Here is a 16,343-nt window from a genome sequence, read left to right on the forward strand (position 1 = left end):
ATGGTTGATGGGATCTGATGCAATGCTCTTGTTTTATGCAATGTTTTGATGACTCTCTGTGATGATATGTAATCTAGGTTGCCAAAGAATAAGATAACCAAGAATCATGTTTACGCTATGAACACACTGGACCAGCTGATATCCCTGATCACAGGGCACCTCCAGCTGGAGATTCTCCATCATTAAGCAGTGAGTTTGCCTGATATTCAAGGTGTAAATCCAGCTGTGAATCTGACAGGTGGACATAACAAAACCCAGCCGCTTTGCTGTGCTCGAGCCACTGAAGGTGTATTGAAATCAGCTGGTTTGTGTGAGGTACACTTTAATTGGGAACACATCCGCCTCGTGTCTTGACTGGCGTCTGCTGTGTACGTGTGTGCACGCACGCCTTAACCTACGTGGGCACACTGAGCGAGCAGCAGTCACTTGATGGATAGGTGCCGTAGTGCTTGAATTTCGATCCACAATCGATGCCAACAGTTCATGCATGCAGTCGCCCATGCTGGTGTTTTTGTCTTAAGCTCGTTATGTAATTCCTGTCCCTCTTTTGTTTATCAACGGGACAGCCTGACGTCATCAGCCAGCTCCGGGGGGTGGGGGTCTGAGCGGCTCGCGGCGGCTGCTGCACACAGACTAGCTTACAGACGCAAAACAAACAGCAGCGGTGCTTTAGCTTAGCTAGCCGCTGTCTGAAAAACGGGACACAAGGCGAGGGGTCAGTCATACTATCGCACGTCTGAATGTGTGCAGATAAGGTAGTGCACGTTTTGCCCTGACTTCAGTCTTTTATGAAACCCGCCCTGCTCACCAGACAGAACGATGTCCGAGGCTGCTAACACTACTTCTACAGACAACAACGGAGACTCCGGGCTAAACGGTAAGCTAAATGTTAACATGCTAGCCTGTAACTGTGTGTCAGTGTGTTTTTCGCTGATGAACGTGTCGGGGTGCGTTGCTTTGTGTTTATGATGGTTTATTAAAAGGTTTTAACCATTAATGATAGTTTAATGTGCACGTTGTTCTTTTTTTTCTCGCCTCGAAGCTACATTGGAGGGGGGCGAAGTAAGAACGCTATGTTCCGTGTGTTTATTGACAGTGGTCGGACCAATGGGGCTTCAACAGGCAGGCGCTGACAGGCAAATAAGCCAATCAGTGATCCGGGCGGAGGTGGGTTTAGCATTGTCAACAAGGCGAGATGAAGAAGTCAGAACTAGCAAAAATGGGGGCACAGAAATATTGACAATTTGCACGTACTCACTCGTTGTGGCGAATTAAGTCTTTATAAACAACATAAATCAACATGGATATCTAATGTTTATACTTTATTTTATCTTTTTCTGTATTCTATTTTCAGAATTCATATCTATGAATATTCATATATACATGAGTTATCAAAAAATAATGTATTTCAAAGTGGCAGGCGTCTGTTTCTAAATTAATAACTAACTCAATTAGCATTTGGCAAGTAACATTTTTTTCTCACTGGATCATTTTAAGTAAGCGGCAATGTGTCACCTTAGCATTCAGTTCTTGAAATAGGAGAGGCTACATATAAGACCTCGACTCGCGCAGGCCATTGGAGACGTAAACAAAGGCTTGTTTATTGCGCTGCTGCACTGACTCAGGGCCTGTGTAAAGAGCTGCTCTCTCTGGTTTAAGTTGTTACCACACTATGGGGGGCTGTGACTTGGCATGCTATTTATGGCCACAGTGACAAGGGGACAGACGTTTCGGACGTGAGGACGGTGTGGAAAGTGTTACAGCACACAGGCCTGTAGGAACATGGAGGCTGAGTGATCCAAAGCCTCTATCTGGGCAGGAATAAAACTTTCCAACCACTCGTCTTACTTTCAGACACACAGATTTTTCATTAACAGGGTCAAATAGCCAGTGATGGATGGTTACATTTATAAAAAACTTATTTGTGGTGTGAGCAAGGTGCCAGTGTTAGGCTGGTGGGTAGTAATGTCGTTCTTCAGTGGCTAACAACTGTTATATGTACATGTAATGGAAAGTCAGGCTATAACTCCTGTTATTTGACTTGGAAAGCAACAAGTGTCGCTTTTACTAGATACCATTTTGTCATATTATATTATATTATACAATAAGTCTAGTAGTTCTGTTGTGTACCTTAGAACAATAGTGCTCGAACAGTCATTCAAGTAATTGATTAGTTGCCAATTGATAAATTGCTCGCCAGCTATTTCGATACTAGTTTTATCATTTATTTATTTTGAATAATTGTTTAAGAAAAAATAAGTCAAATTTCTTTGATTCCAACTTCTAAAATGTGAACATTATCTGGTGTCTTTTCTCCTCTATGACTGTAAACTCAGTAGATTTGAGTTGTGGACAATGCAAACAAGACATTGAAGACATGGGTTTTTGGAAACGCTAATTAAATTAGTTTGATATTTCATAGACCAAACAACCAATTGAATAATTGCGAAAATAATCATCAGATGAATCAACAATAGGAGTGTCGTAATATACCCGTATTGATGATAACAGTGTGTAAATGTTTCAGTGCCCCTTAAAAACATTCCATTTCTTTTTGTTCTCGCCTTGTCAAAGTAGGTGGCAGAAATGCATTGGTGGTTGTCACCTTCCATGAAAAAAAAAGGAGACGATGCAGTAACTAGCTAATGCTGCATTCCATTGCATTCAGAACTCAGAAAAAAAACGACCTCTGACACAGAAAACTGCAATGGAATGGTCATCCAAGTTGGAATTCCAAGTCGGAAACTTTGGCAAGATCCACCAGGCCCGACGTCTCTGATGTAAACACAAATGATAACACAGTAGTATGGTGGTGTACTTTTTACTGAATATAGTGTTTGTGATGTGAAACGTGCTGTAACAATAATTTTGTAGTTGCTTAATATAAGTGTTTGTGAGCAGAAGGAGCCTACTACCACTCCTTTTATTTAGAGACCTAGTTTGTTAAACCAGCTGCTGTAGTTGTTGTGACGTTCACAGACTTGCCATACAAACATCGGTTGGCTTTGGGCGTCCATGTTTTTTTCACAGCAAACGCACTGGGTCGCAGATTGGAAGTTTGGTCTACCGACGTGGAAATACTGACTTCCAACTTGCACTGGATTGCAGCACAATGACACAGTGTGTGGCTACTGGGATTCTGGAGTATTGGGGAAAAAGATGGTGGACAAGAGTGTGACACTTAATGGGTAGATAACAGGATAATATCGTTATCATGAATTCTTTTGGCCACATGTAATTGCATGGTGAAATCTGGTATCATGACAGCCTTAGTTGACAATACATTTTCGAGTATTTTGTAGATCTGGCTTGGAGGAGGCCTGCAAACATTTCAGAAGGACATTCAGACATTCTGTTTTGTTTGGGGCCCCATAATCCTCTGCTTCCGCAACAGACCCGGCACTGTTGTTGTTTACCATACTTTTGCATAACTTTTGATAGTCGGGACATTGACTGTAACAGTCCCACTGAGTCACGGCTTTAGGGACAATAAGGCCTTGGATTTATGAGATGGAGAGGCCAGCAGTGAGCTCTGTTATCTGAGACTGTGTTATATTTGGCCTTTCCTGGAGCTCTTACACCAGAGTCATAAACATTTCTATCTAATACCTGGGATCTTCACGCAAGAGGCAGCCTCGGCGCTCCTCCATACTGTCCGAACATCGGCATCAGTGGATCACAGAGGTCACATCGTGTCTACTTCCTCTAAACCGATACAACAGCTGATAACGGCTCTGTGGCCAGAATGTTCGGGAGCGTCAGCGCCATGGCAGTGTGGTTTTAGTCCATGGAGCGGAGACAATGGGCTGTCGACAGCAGCTTGGCTAGCAGTCCGCCGTTTAATCTGCAGGATGGGCGCGAGTGCTGAGTCCAGGCCTGTTTTGGTAGGGGGATGGGTTTTCATCATTTGAGTAGGGGGTATAACTGGCCTGATGCCTGAACGGTGAAAATAAGTCCAATGAAAGCTTGTGTGAACATGGTGTTTACTTACTGTCATGGGGTCACGTGACCTGCTCAGTATTACTTCCTCTTTTTTTATTTTGGTGAGTTCGTGGAGAGAAAGTGATTTTAAAGCTGCAGAAAGAGGCATATGAGATAATTACGCTCCCCCGTTCTCCAAACTGTGGCCCCCAATAACCTGCCCCTCCTCTGTATTTGATATCCACTCCGACATGTTGTGCCTCCTCAGCTGCCAGCCCCTGCCAGAGCTCACGTACAAGCAGGGAGAGCATCATATATCACAGTCAAGGTCCACAAGAAACCGCCGCACACACACGGCCAGGCATTTACTGCCCTTTCATCACACAGCAGTAAATAGAGCTTTACTCTTGAACTTCTGTGACTGACAGGCTCAGGCTGTACGTCTTGTTATCTTGTCCCAGCTTAGGACCAGGAAATCATTTTGACATCTTCCCTCTCGATTTCATCCCCCAACATTACTTTGGATTCTGAGTTAAGGCCTTTTTGCTGCACTTTGTGAGAGCCGTGGCTTCTTGAACACCCTTGCACTAGTTGCTGACATGTTTTGACATGTCATAGCAAGTGAAGGTGCAGTTGATAACATTAACAATGCGTGCAAATCCATTTATCTGTTCCAGTTTTCAAGATGCTGTATTGTGCGTGCTTGCTAACCAGGACACCTGTGCTTGACCTGCTATGACACATCAGCACATATATGAACATCAGTGGCTGTGAGAAAATATAAGAATAGGTAGGCAGTGCATTTTCCACTGCTGCAGAGGCAAAGACTGGCCATTATTCTGGAAATGTTACCAAGACTGTGGTAATATGCACCCAAATAAAGCAAGGTAACAGTTAAATGGCACTTGCCTTTTATAAATCATTGTTGTCGTCATGTAAGCAGAAAAGCCTGCAGCTTGGATTATATCTGATGTGCACTGAGCAGGATATTGACCTTTTAGATATTGATATGGATTTACTGGGTCCGTCTTATCCGTCGATCATGACACCTTTATCTGGACATGTTTCAACAGAGAAACTCTTTGACAAGCAATGCAAAAGGTTGCAAAACATACATGCTAATATTTATGTTAATGTGGCATCACCCTCAGGCACTCCAGCTCTTTTTCATAAATTCAGTTCAAGCACTTCTTTGTAAAATAGTTGGCTGCCATGCAATATATTTTAGACTAGATATCATCCAACAAAGTTGCGTTGTCAAAAATGTTTTTTTAGTACATATGCATATTTGAATATTTGAATTGGTTCAATCTCTCATTATGTGCAGTATAGACACATCACTACCAGCTGCACTTTCTCACTCCCTCTCTCCGACACTCTTGACACAATCACATTATTTTAAAAAGTGTGTTTTTAAAAGATATAAAAAATAATGTTTCGAAAATGTGTGATATTAAAGGTTCACCACAGTCATTCTGCTGTTGATGTTAAAGCCGTCATATATTTTACCTTTGAACAAAAAGGAAAGTAATGACATTTTAGATACATTTGTTTGTTGTTTTGCTAAAAATTATAAAGCCACATTAGGCATTCAAAGCACTGACTGAGATGAGTGAATTAAAGTTGTGTTTGTTTTTCCCCACAGGGTCCTGGGTTGAATTAGCGATGAACAGAGGCACAGCCGGATCAGCCCAGTCACCCCCCACAGAAGGCCAGGCCCCGGGCCTGCTGCCCCTCCCTCAGGTGGAGGAAGAGGAGGCCATGGTGGGGGGGCTGGAGCACGTCCCGTCATCGTCCTCGATCCACAACGGAGACATGGAGAAGATCCTGCTGGACGCCCAGCATGAGTCGAGTCGCAGCAACTCCTCCTGTGACAGGTAGTGTTAAAGGGGAACTCCACCGATTAACACCAAAGTCTGTTTTCAGGTGTTGGGCTAGTACTGACTAACTGACTATGTGGCAAAAGTTGTAAATATTTATGGCTCGAGAGGGAGCTGTGTGAAGCTGGATAAACCTTATCAGTGCCCAGCCTCAGTTGGGGCCGAGGACTACTACTACTAATATCTGTCTGTGTGGATTTTTAAAGAGATGAGCTAACCAGACCTCTGTAGGCTGCTCCTCCAACCAAGTCAGTGGTGTGCAATGTAGGTGCCAGGTTTTATTAAAGAAGAGGAATGTGAGAAATGATAACAGGCCATCAATGCTTCTTTTTGATCCTTTTGATAAAAAATATTTCTTAACAGTACTTCATGAATCCCACAAAGTTCTGGAAACAGAATGCTAAATCAGTGGGGCACACTCTTCAGAAGCTTCTGAAGGTGTTTTGAAGCAGTTGTTCAAAATATCCCAGGATCTGAAGGGAAGCTGAAGGGTCCCCGTGAAGACACTTAGTCCCCAGTAGCTCCAAGGTGCTGTTCTATGGGCTACATAAGTAAGACAATAGCAAAAAAATTTGAATATTTATTTGAAAATGCAATAAACCTTGTGGAAATAACAAATTGTCCATTCACTCTGAAACTCGCAAGAAAAAGCAGGTTTAAATGAAAAGGCTGTTATATTTCCTGATCTGCTGAACATAAGGGAGTGGGAATTTCCACCACGATTGAAGAGTTAAAAGAAAGTCATGAGTTCTTGGGTTCATACAAGTCTGTGTTCATAGTCTGAAAGACTGAGGCCACGTGAGGTTGGTTCCTGCCTGAAGCTCTTCTTGACTTTCACTCAGAGGAGCAGGCCGCTTCAGAAGTTATGTCAGATGTCACTTGTCAGATGATTATTCTAATTCTCCATTTCTGTAGTTGCTGCTGCTTCTCATGTTAACCTGATGCGTATTAGTAGCTTATTTGCGTTCCCCTCCAGTTGTTTTCTTCAGTTTCTCTTTCTTTTGAACTACAGAAAACAGTGTCGTCTTGCAGCAGAAAAGAGAATAATATTTTGGTGTGTGGGGACATAAAAAAAATCAAGGGGGAAATCATCTTGATCCCATCTTACTCGTTTAAAACAATCAGTGTTCTTTGGTGAAATGCAGTCAAGAACAACAATCGCTGGATAGTTTACTTGTTCAGAAAACAGCAGTCCTGAGTGTCTTGACTGAAATATAACTTTTCAGTCCAGATGGCCTTGATCCTTTCTGCTAAACCACCCAATGAAAGCCCACAGCGAAAAGTGAAACTTTGTGTCTTCGCCTTCATAATTGCGTTTCTCAACATGCTGAGTCAGCTTTGACTCTGACTTGACAGCTGCTCAGGAGCTGAGTTGGCTTCTGTAAATAAACTGACGTCTTCTTTTCCTCCTGTAATTTATTGAGCACTGGGAAAAAAAATCCCTGACCTTTCAACTCCCAGCCACATCATGTGCTTTTGTGTGTTCCTCGAGGCTGAGATAAAGCAAAGCTTATCAGGGAGTCAGTCAGCCAGCTATCAGTGAGTCACCTGAGGATGTTTGTCAGTGAGACACAATACTGGAACAGCTGGACTTCACTGCTCAGTAAAGGACAGATAAACATTTGTTGTAACATCAAGCAAGACTTCTTGCTATTTTTTTTTACCACTTACAACAAAAACAACAACTTGCAAAACATGATATGGGCAACAAAGGTGACTTATTTAATTAATAATTATTATCAGAGAATAAATGTCATTGGACTAAACCACATTGACAAATATAAATAAAACAAAAAGTAACATCTTGAGAAAAGCATTGAGCAATAATATTTTAACTTCCATTCATTTCCTCTGCCAAGGAAACAACAGGATGGCATCTGACCTACTTCCTGTTTACACACCAACTTAAAAAGGAGCTTCATGAAACCGAAAAACAGCAGGGGGTGACAAAGATATATCTCTGCCTGGAGGGAGAACACTTTGTAAGCATTAATGCATGACAAGTACTGCTAATACGAGCGCTGAAAGTTAGCAACAGTTATTTTCCTTTTGCGTTTTTTGTCCCTAATAGAAGTGGAAAAAACAACCATCAGAATCCCAATTTGACCTAGAAACCCTGATCTAAGTGTTAGTAGAAGGCAAAGTAAACACCCAGTTGTGTTAATAAGTAGGCAAGTTTTGTAACTTACTGATCTAATGCCGGTTTTGAAGCATCTTAAGCCCTGCCGGTAAGGGGAAACACATCTCAGTGGGGGAACAGACTTTGACACAACACTGGAGCGCTCCATTGAGTAAATTCCCCCCATTCATTCTTGTTTTACCTCAGTTTCTGTCGCTCTCCCTCTTCACCTTCTTCGCCTCCTCCAGTGTTAAGTTTCCAAAGTGATTTCATTTGTTCCATTGTTACCTGGAGATGTTGACCTGAGAAAACAATGCCACTTCTTATTCTGTTTGTGCAGTGGCAGCGGCGCTTCCTTTGTGCGGTAATTTGTCCTTCCTCTTTTCCTGGAAAAATCTAGCCTTGTGGCAGACTGAATAGCGCGGTGAAAGACTTGAAGGCGCTGTTCAATCAGTATTTACTACAAAATAAGTTAAGGCCCAGTTAACCCAAACGCGTAATCTTCCCATTGCTATTCACGCACGCTGGTTTGTTTGTTTATGTTTTGTCAGAACAACCACTAATACCATAATCATGTTTTGAGGATGGGAGATGGAGAAAAACTGCCCTGAAGTACCCCTCTAATTGTATAATGTATGTTTGTCATTTGACAATAATTTGATCATCAAAATAGATTTTGCTTCATTTTATGTTCATCAACTGTCTGATCGAGAACAAAGATTTGGTTATATTTTTTATTACATGTTTCTGGCTTTGAGACCTGATGGTGAAATACATGTTGTATTCTTGTATTAATAAAGAATTCAACCAAAGAAAATCCAACCCAGGAACGTGTATATAGAAGCACTAACGCCATCACAATGAACCTAGAGCGAAAAACAGAAGCCGTGTCGGAATTGTCGTTGACATATCTGAAGCACTGTTGCCATGGTTACCCGTTAACATCCTCTGTGCGCTGATTTATGATGGTTGTCTAACGTTTGACCTGAAATATGTTTGAGATGCTCTGTGAAATTATTGAAATATTTTCCATTCCCATGGTCTAAATCCTGTTTACTCACACATGAGAATTTCCCAGCAAGCGGTGAAGTTCATATGAAGTCAGGAGTTCATGACTTTGCTAATAGTGAGGCCTCTGATGTGTCGTCTATGTTTTTTTCTCTCTGCCTGCAGCCCTCCGCGGCCCCACAGTCCCCAGGATGAGGGACAGATCATCTTTGACGTGGACGTGACCGGCAGAAGAGACAGCCAAGTAAGAGCTCATATGTGCCTCTCAGGTTTTCCATCAGTCTGTTACCAAGGCAACCTTAACCACTGGCCCTGAAGTGGTGTGTGTACAGGAGAGTGTGTGTCATGTGTCTACAACTGCTGCCTACCTTTAGTTTCCATGGAGATGGCGGCCACACCCAGTGTGGAGCTGCGTTTCTTTTGCACAGTGCTCTGTCACCATCACTTTCAGTCTTCTTCTCTGTTGATCTGTCAGAGCACGCTGGAAACAAAACTTTTGTGTATTTCTCTGTAGTCAAAAACAGATTTGAGAATGAGTCTTTATGTTCGTCACACACACACACACCCCGCATGAATATGTAGAACACTTAAATTTTGCCATGAAAGAACAGTCATCATGAACATAAAGACTGAAGGCTGAACTATGTGTGTTTTTGTATTTAGTCAGAAGAGGACGTCTTGGACAAGGAAAGAGACATGGACATCCTGATGAAGGACTCGGATTGGGTTGCTGACTGGTCTAGTCGACCGGAAAACATTCCCCCCAAGTAAGTCTCAACTCAGTAAACATTGCAGTACTGTTTCCACGGCAACTGAACACAGACAGCGGCTCGTTTGTCCTCAGAAAGTGGTCAATTACTACGGCAATAAAGTAGGTCTAAAGCAGAGCTATGAAGTCAATGTGTATGAAACTCTGATGCTGACATAACTTGATCTGAAGGTTAACTGAGCGACAAAGTGAAGCCATTTTCTGCTTCTGCTTCTTCTTCATCTTCTTCTTCTTCCTTTTTTATTCTTGTAATAAGCAAACGTGTCTGTAATGCCTCTCAGCAACACATTTAGCTTCAGTGCAACAGTCATATAATCTGTTCATTTCTGATGATGATAACAAGTTATTTGGTCATTATTTGTGCCATTATTGCTGATGAAACAACACAAAACTAGTCTACCAAGGGCTAGCAGCAATAACCTGGGCTAGATGTGTGCATGCATGTGTGTGTCTGCTTGCTGCTAGCCCAATGTGCTGCCAGTGTTTCAAACAAATATGGGATGGGGCCTGGAAAAAGGACAGATTGCCCATCTTCCATCTATTCCAGCAGCAGCCACGACAACTGAGAGCTTAACCCATCTAAAGTTGTAATGATTTTTAAATTATGACCTCACATTGAAGTGTACCTGTGAAGAAGTTGGAGGTAAATCTCTCTAGAAACCCAAAATCGAAAATCTCTTTCTTTCCACAAAAGCTTAGACTTTGCAGAGAAAATTCAGCCTCAGGTAGCGGTACAGACCATCTCCTCTGATGCCTTCCCTCTCTCTTCTGTGTTGCAGTTCTTTCACTATAAGTACCTCACGTTCTACATGTAGCTCTTAATAATAATGAATAAATAAAAATAATGCACTTAGTTTCATTCACCATGGTTTGTGGTAACGTTACAGGAGCTCTCAAAACCAAACCCAAAGTAGTTGCAGAGCAACTCAGACATGCCAGCGCAAATGTATAAACTTTGACGATGGCGTAGACTACTTGCATAGATAAGAAAGTACAATGTCTGCATAAAGCTACTATAAACCAGCCTTTTGCAGTTAATATCAGCTCTTGAGATCAGTGTCTTAGTGGCAGCTTTGAAAACTACTGTAGGGTTACAGCTAATGATTATTGGTCTATCACAATTACTGAAGTTGATGTCTTCAAATTGCTCGTCTTGTCAGACAAATTACAGACTGAATCATTGTGATGTTGAGCAATCAGCAGTCACTTCTGGGTAGACACTTCTGTCTAACATGACTATGATCTGCGCAGGGAGTTTCATTTCCGCCACCCTCGGCGCTCAGTAACACTCAGCATGAGGAAGACCGGGGCCATGAAGAAGGGAGGCATCTTCTCCGCCGAGTTCCTCAAAGTCTTCATCCCCTCGCTGCTACTATCACACATCCTGGCTCTGGGCCTGGGGTAAGGAAAAAAACACACCACCTGCTCATCAGAATGTGTTTGTAGGTTAAAGCTAATTTCCATTCCATTTTTTTTTTTTTTTATCATCATCTACGTTTCATTTTTAATATTTCCAAACGTTCTCCAGTTGTACAGAAGGCCCAGTAGGGGGAGCTGTAGAGCCACACACAGACTGAGCGGTGTCCCTCCCTTCATATCTGTGTGACACACTGACAGAGCAGCTGCTGAGTGAGAGGCAGCACACCTGCTGTCTGGCGGGGAGCTGCGACGCTCCCAGGAGTGCTCTGTGTGCATGATAATGCATGTTGCAATAATCCTGCCTCCTCAGTCAGATAGTGTCACGGCATTGATGCCTCCGACAGCCGCCCATTCTTGTTCTTGATGTGACATGTAATGAGTGTCATTAACACACCTGTCAGAGTCACAGCACCCCTGTTGGCCTTTCTGGGGTTTATACGGCTACATGAGAAGTCACTGTGGTGTTCTCTGTGGGCTAATCGTTAGATCATTTCTGTTTTTTAATGTCTCATAATTGAATCATTTAGTTTATATATATAGTGCTGGTTTTTGTTGTTTTTTAGTTGTTAATGAAGTGATTACTCATATATAAGCATCATTTTTACCTGACATCACCTGACACAAGATCATATTCTAATATCACTGTTGCTTAAAATGATTGATTGGATTCATCTGATTGCAAAATTAGCGTTTTGGGGGTGTATTATTCTGTCATTCTACTCTTCAGGTGCCTGAAAAGAGCTCGGATTGGAATTGGACAGTGTAATGCCCTTAGCTCAAAAAATACCTAATTATCTGTGAATCCTTGTCTGCATGTCAAGCTGCGGGCTAAGAATACTTAAATAAGACAGAACAGGAACAGAATGATTCCCAGCTAATGTGTTCGCTTCAAGTGAAAGAAGACACCACAGAAGAAATGAAAGCCTTTTTGGAGCTGAACAGATTTTCTCCACTTACAACACATTGCTGAAGAATTGTTATCAGCCACACGGGGGGAAACTCGTGTAAACATACAGTCAGATGTCTTCCCACAAATGTTTTTCATTAATTGATGATCATTTCTGCAGTTCCAACTTTGCCCAGTCTGTGAGTTTGTACGCAAAACGACACAAGGCTTCACTCTTTAAGACCGAGCGCCTGAGTGAGATACTAGCTTTCTGCATATTTAGGATCTGACTGATGTGTTTCCTTGATAAATGTCTCTTTCCCGTCAGTAGTCTGTAGTCCACTTGTCCATCTTGTGCTCTACATGTATAAATCTTGCTAACATCAGAGCATTCTTAGTGAATTAATCATGACGTACATCAAGCATCAGACTTAAATATCAACTGGAGGTTTGGCTCCAGTTGACAGATGAAAACATCCGATCTGTGGGACGTTGAGATGACTGTAGAGGACCTTTTCTCCAATTAATCTGTGAAACTCACAGAACTGTCAACATTTCTGTCACGTTCTCTACTTCTCCATTCATCGATGATTTTGAAGTGTAGCGCTTTTTTAATTAAGTCTTCTAGTTGCACCGTTTTCCTCTGTAATGATTTTTTTGGCACCTGACTGGAGTATTAACTCCCCAAACTGTATATGTAGAAGCATTCGCTCCCAATATTCACATCAGGGTCGTGCCATACTAACTTTTACTTTCTTGCAACCACATGCTGGTTCTGTGTAGTATTAATGTAAGTGTGTCACATCTAGAAGTTATTTGATCCCGCATAAAAAAAAACACAGATCTTCTGAAATATCCTGTGGCTTCAGGAAAACATATATTGGGCTATTTTGTGTGAATTTCCTTGAGCACTTTTGACTTCAAGGTTATCTGTCTGTCTGATATCTGTTGGGCCTGTTTTTCATATGGTTCTGGTAATTTGCAAGTAACTTTTAATGGCTTTGTTTGTGGCATACTAGATGATGATGTCATCTTGTTTTCTGTGTCTGGACAAAATCTCAGTCTGTGATTGAGAAAAAATGTATCAGTCGTCGATCAGGAGGTTTCTCACGGTGTTTGTTGTAACAGTCTCAATCACACACTGCAGTAAAGACGCTGTGATGATGGCGATCCTGACCTTCTCCTCGTCTTCTTCCCGTCAGAGTCTACATCGGAAAGAGGCTGACCACGCCACCCGCCAGCTCCTTCTGAACCCGAACCTGAAGAAAAGTGCCTGAGAAGTGGCCGTGGGTGGTTGGAGAAAGTTTTGCTGTCGTGAGAAGAAGAAGAAGAAGAACGCCCGTCTCTCCTCCCTCTGTCCCGCCTGCCCCCCCCCCCCCCCTCTTCTCCTCCCCCCTCCCTCGTCCTTGAGATATGACATGTTCTCAGGAGAAAATGCATCAGCCCTTTCCTCCCTTTTCTCTCCCCTTTCCTTCCCCCTCTTTTTTCTTGATCGCTGTTCTCCGGCTGTCTGTAGATATTCCCCTCCCCCTCCGCCTCCCCTCGTATCCTTCACTCATTTGTATAAGCTTTTCAAAGAATGATTAAGGTCGCGTTTCCTCTTCCCCCAGACATTTTGGGTTTCAGTGTTTATAACGGGTGGGTTTTCAGGGAGGGTCACAGCATCGAACCAAACTCTCGCCCCTTTGATCATCTGACAACGAGGGGAGGACCGCCCAGTTTTAGAGCTGACCACAGATTGTGCTACCTACACGAGTAGCCCGACACCCGATCTCGGAAAAAAGGGTTCGACCAAAATTCAGAGTCGGCTACGCGAACTGAATAAGCGATCATGCCTTTTTTTGAAAGTAGCCATTTTCTTTAGCTAATATCGTTTTTTTTTTTTTTTTATTTATTTTAAAGAAGTGGTTTATGGAGAAGTCGTGACGATGAGAGGAGTTACCGCAGTGGCCATCCCAAACCACAAGCGCTCAAGAATTGCACTGGAGGGGGCGGAGTCTCTGGCTCTGCGTGCCAGACGAGAGAGATTTATGTGACGTTTTTGTTGTGACAGAAAATTAGGAATTCTCTTCAATTCTTCATACGAATGAACATATTTTGCGAAGTGAAGATAACTGGAAACCAGGGTGTGGATGTGTGTTGCGCAGACAGGCAACGTGTCCCTCTCATTGTGTCCACTAACAGTATTTTCGTGGTTGGGTTCTCGGGTAATGACGCCGCACGGTCCGGAAAAATGTTCAGTCGTCTGTCCAAACTGTCTACGCTGTCCTTCCAGTGTTTGTCTGCGACATATCCCAGAGCTACATGTGCTTTTTACTCCAGATCAGGCTGGATATCGCTGGTTGTTTCCTTTTTTTTTATTAATTTTTTTTTCATTTAAGGTCATCAGAAACGATTCTGATCCAAAAAGAACCCCATGAGATTTAATATATAAAGATTATGCTGTATTGGCATTTGTTTGACGATGAAATTTTGTTTTAGAAATTGAAGTATTTCACAAAAGATCTTAATTTGGCATAAAACATGACATTTGCTTTTGGTTGGATTTGGGATTTAGTTTTTTAAAGCCGCATTTGGTGAGAAAAAACCCTCCAGTGGTAGCCAGCCATGCCTTCTCACACTCCCAGCAACATTTTTGCCAAAATGAGCAGTAATCCTTTATGAAGCTGCAGGTGAAGGGTCGGTCTGAGCGCAGACAGACAGAAGGTACCAAGTGATCCTCACTGCAGACGTGCAGCAGCTTCTGATCCACTGAAAGGAGGTTAGTTTCACCCTCCGCTTCATGTGCAAACACAGGTACTTGGCTCTGTCGTGCTCATTAAGGTCTGCAGCATGATCGCCTGACTGCAGTATCTCTGAGGCTGGACTGTAGTCAGTGGACCTTCCATAGGCGGACCTGGGTCAAATGATATTTGATGTAGTTTCCCACTAAGTTATTCTTTTTTTCCTGCAGGACTTCTACAGGGGCCTTTCTGAAGCAAACTCACTCCAACCACATGTGAATAGTCCCTTAGAGATCTGGTTCTGCAGGTTTTCTTCCACTAATTGGTTTGTTGCTGACCACTTTAGTGACAGATGTACAGGCTTTGACATAGAACGACACAAGGAGTTTCAGTTTTTAAAGGTGGGCGTTCTCGTACTTTTACATGGAAGTTGCAGGTCGACATTCTGAGACGAAAATGGATGTTGCTGCGTTGCCTTTTAAAAAGAAAAAGCCATGGAATAATTTAGCTGCAAATACTATTTGACCCAGCAGGTCGTCTCAGGACGTGTTCTCTTTTCCTTTTACCTCTCTCGACAGACTCTTTAACTACTACGACTTCTGTACTGTCTCCATCACAGCCACAGAGGTACTGCACTGTCGGCACTCGGCGCAGCTCCCACAGCGACACTTTGGACCGTTCTTTCCTGTTTGTCTTGTTTCGACTCGTCCATTTTTTGTTTCATTTTTTTTTCTTCCCTGTGTTGCATAAAGATTGTGAACGCACAGAGCGGGAGTCGAGTTTGACTCTGATTGTGTTTGAAATAAAGATCCCCTATTGTCGGTGGCAGGGCCTGATGTGAATAGGAAGTGGAAGGTGTGGAAAGAGATTTCCCTCAGACTGCGATGGTCTAACAGTAGTTATTGTAATGATGCATTTGCTTTGATTTTTTCTTTTTCCCACTACATTGGAAAAAAAATGATAAACATTTTGTCATTAAAGATTACCTGAATGAAGCTATTCACTGAGTGTGCCTTTTTCAGTGTGTTAGCTCTGAACGACTGCTTTCATACATGTATCCCAGAGAAAACCCTCAGTCTTGTAATTAAATTTAATTACTTTAGTCTTAATATGGTTTGTAAGAAATGGAGGAAGTATTTATTCTAATTGAATTTAATTAAAAGGTGTCAGGGAAATAAATGGTCTAATTGTGTTAAATGCTTCTCTGACTTGTAATGTAATGAGCTTTTATAATTGAAATTAACACGTAATCTTTAACCATGAAACTATTTGATTATTTTCATTGTTATAATTCCATCAAAGATTTAGAATGAACCATTTTGTCTAAAAAAATTAATAATAATGTAAAAATGTGTAAGTCATAAGTTATCCAAATGATCAGACCAGCGGGCCAGAAGTATCTACCATATTCAGTTTACTGGAATATGAAACCAATAAACACAACCGAAAATCTCAAAATGACCTCATAGATTTTGCCACAGAAGTCCTGAAATTGGACAGAAAAATGGAAGTTTAAACATTTACAATTGCGTAACAATCGTCAAACTCCATCTGCTTCGAGAAGAGTTGAAGTAAAGCGGTACAAAACAAAAGTTCACATTTTGTTTTATCTTGTCAT

General features: G+C 42.1%; 1 protein-coding gene across 1 annotated transcript; it reads left to right on the forward strand.

The window, feature by feature from the left end:
• The first annotated feature begins 376 nt into the window (after window positions 1-376).
• On the forward strand, window positions 377-15,724 carry bnip3lb (BCL2 interacting protein 3 like b). The gene is made up of 6 exons (XM_030435168.1): window positions 377-877; window positions 5,567-5,798; window positions 9,094-9,172; window positions 9,592-9,695; window positions 10,949-11,098; window positions 13,205-15,724. The coding sequence occupies exons 1-6, from the start codon at window positions 820-822 to the stop codon at window positions 13,251-13,253; spliced, it is 672 nt and encodes a 223-aa protein (XP_030291028.1). The 5' UTR covers window positions 377-819; the 3' UTR covers window positions 13,254-15,724.
• Window positions 15,725-16,343: the final 619 nt, after the last annotated feature.

Source organism: Sparus aurata, chromosome 12, assembly GCF_900880675.1.
Source record: "Sparus aurata chromosome 12, fSpaAur1.1, whole genome shotgun sequence".
In the NCBI taxonomy this organism is placed as follows: Eukaryota; Metazoa; Chordata; class Actinopteri; order Spariformes; family Sparidae; genus Sparus; species Sparus aurata.

What these genes read in the sequence shown, in the direction of transcription:
- bnip3lb (XM_030435168.1), top strand. Translation starts at nt 820, where the DNA reads ATGTCCGAGGCTGCTAACACTACTTCTACAGACAACAACGGAGACTCC. An exon ending in CGGAGACTCCGGGCTAAACG is followed by an intron (nt 878 to 5,566) that starts GTAAGCTAAATG and finishes TTTTCCCCACAG; the next exon opens with GGTCCTGGGTTGAATTAGCG. An exon ending in CCGGAAAACATTCCCCCCAA is followed by an intron (nt 9,696 to 10,948) that starts GTAAGTCTCAAC and finishes TGATCTGCGCAG; the next exon opens with GGAGTTTCATTTCCGCCACC.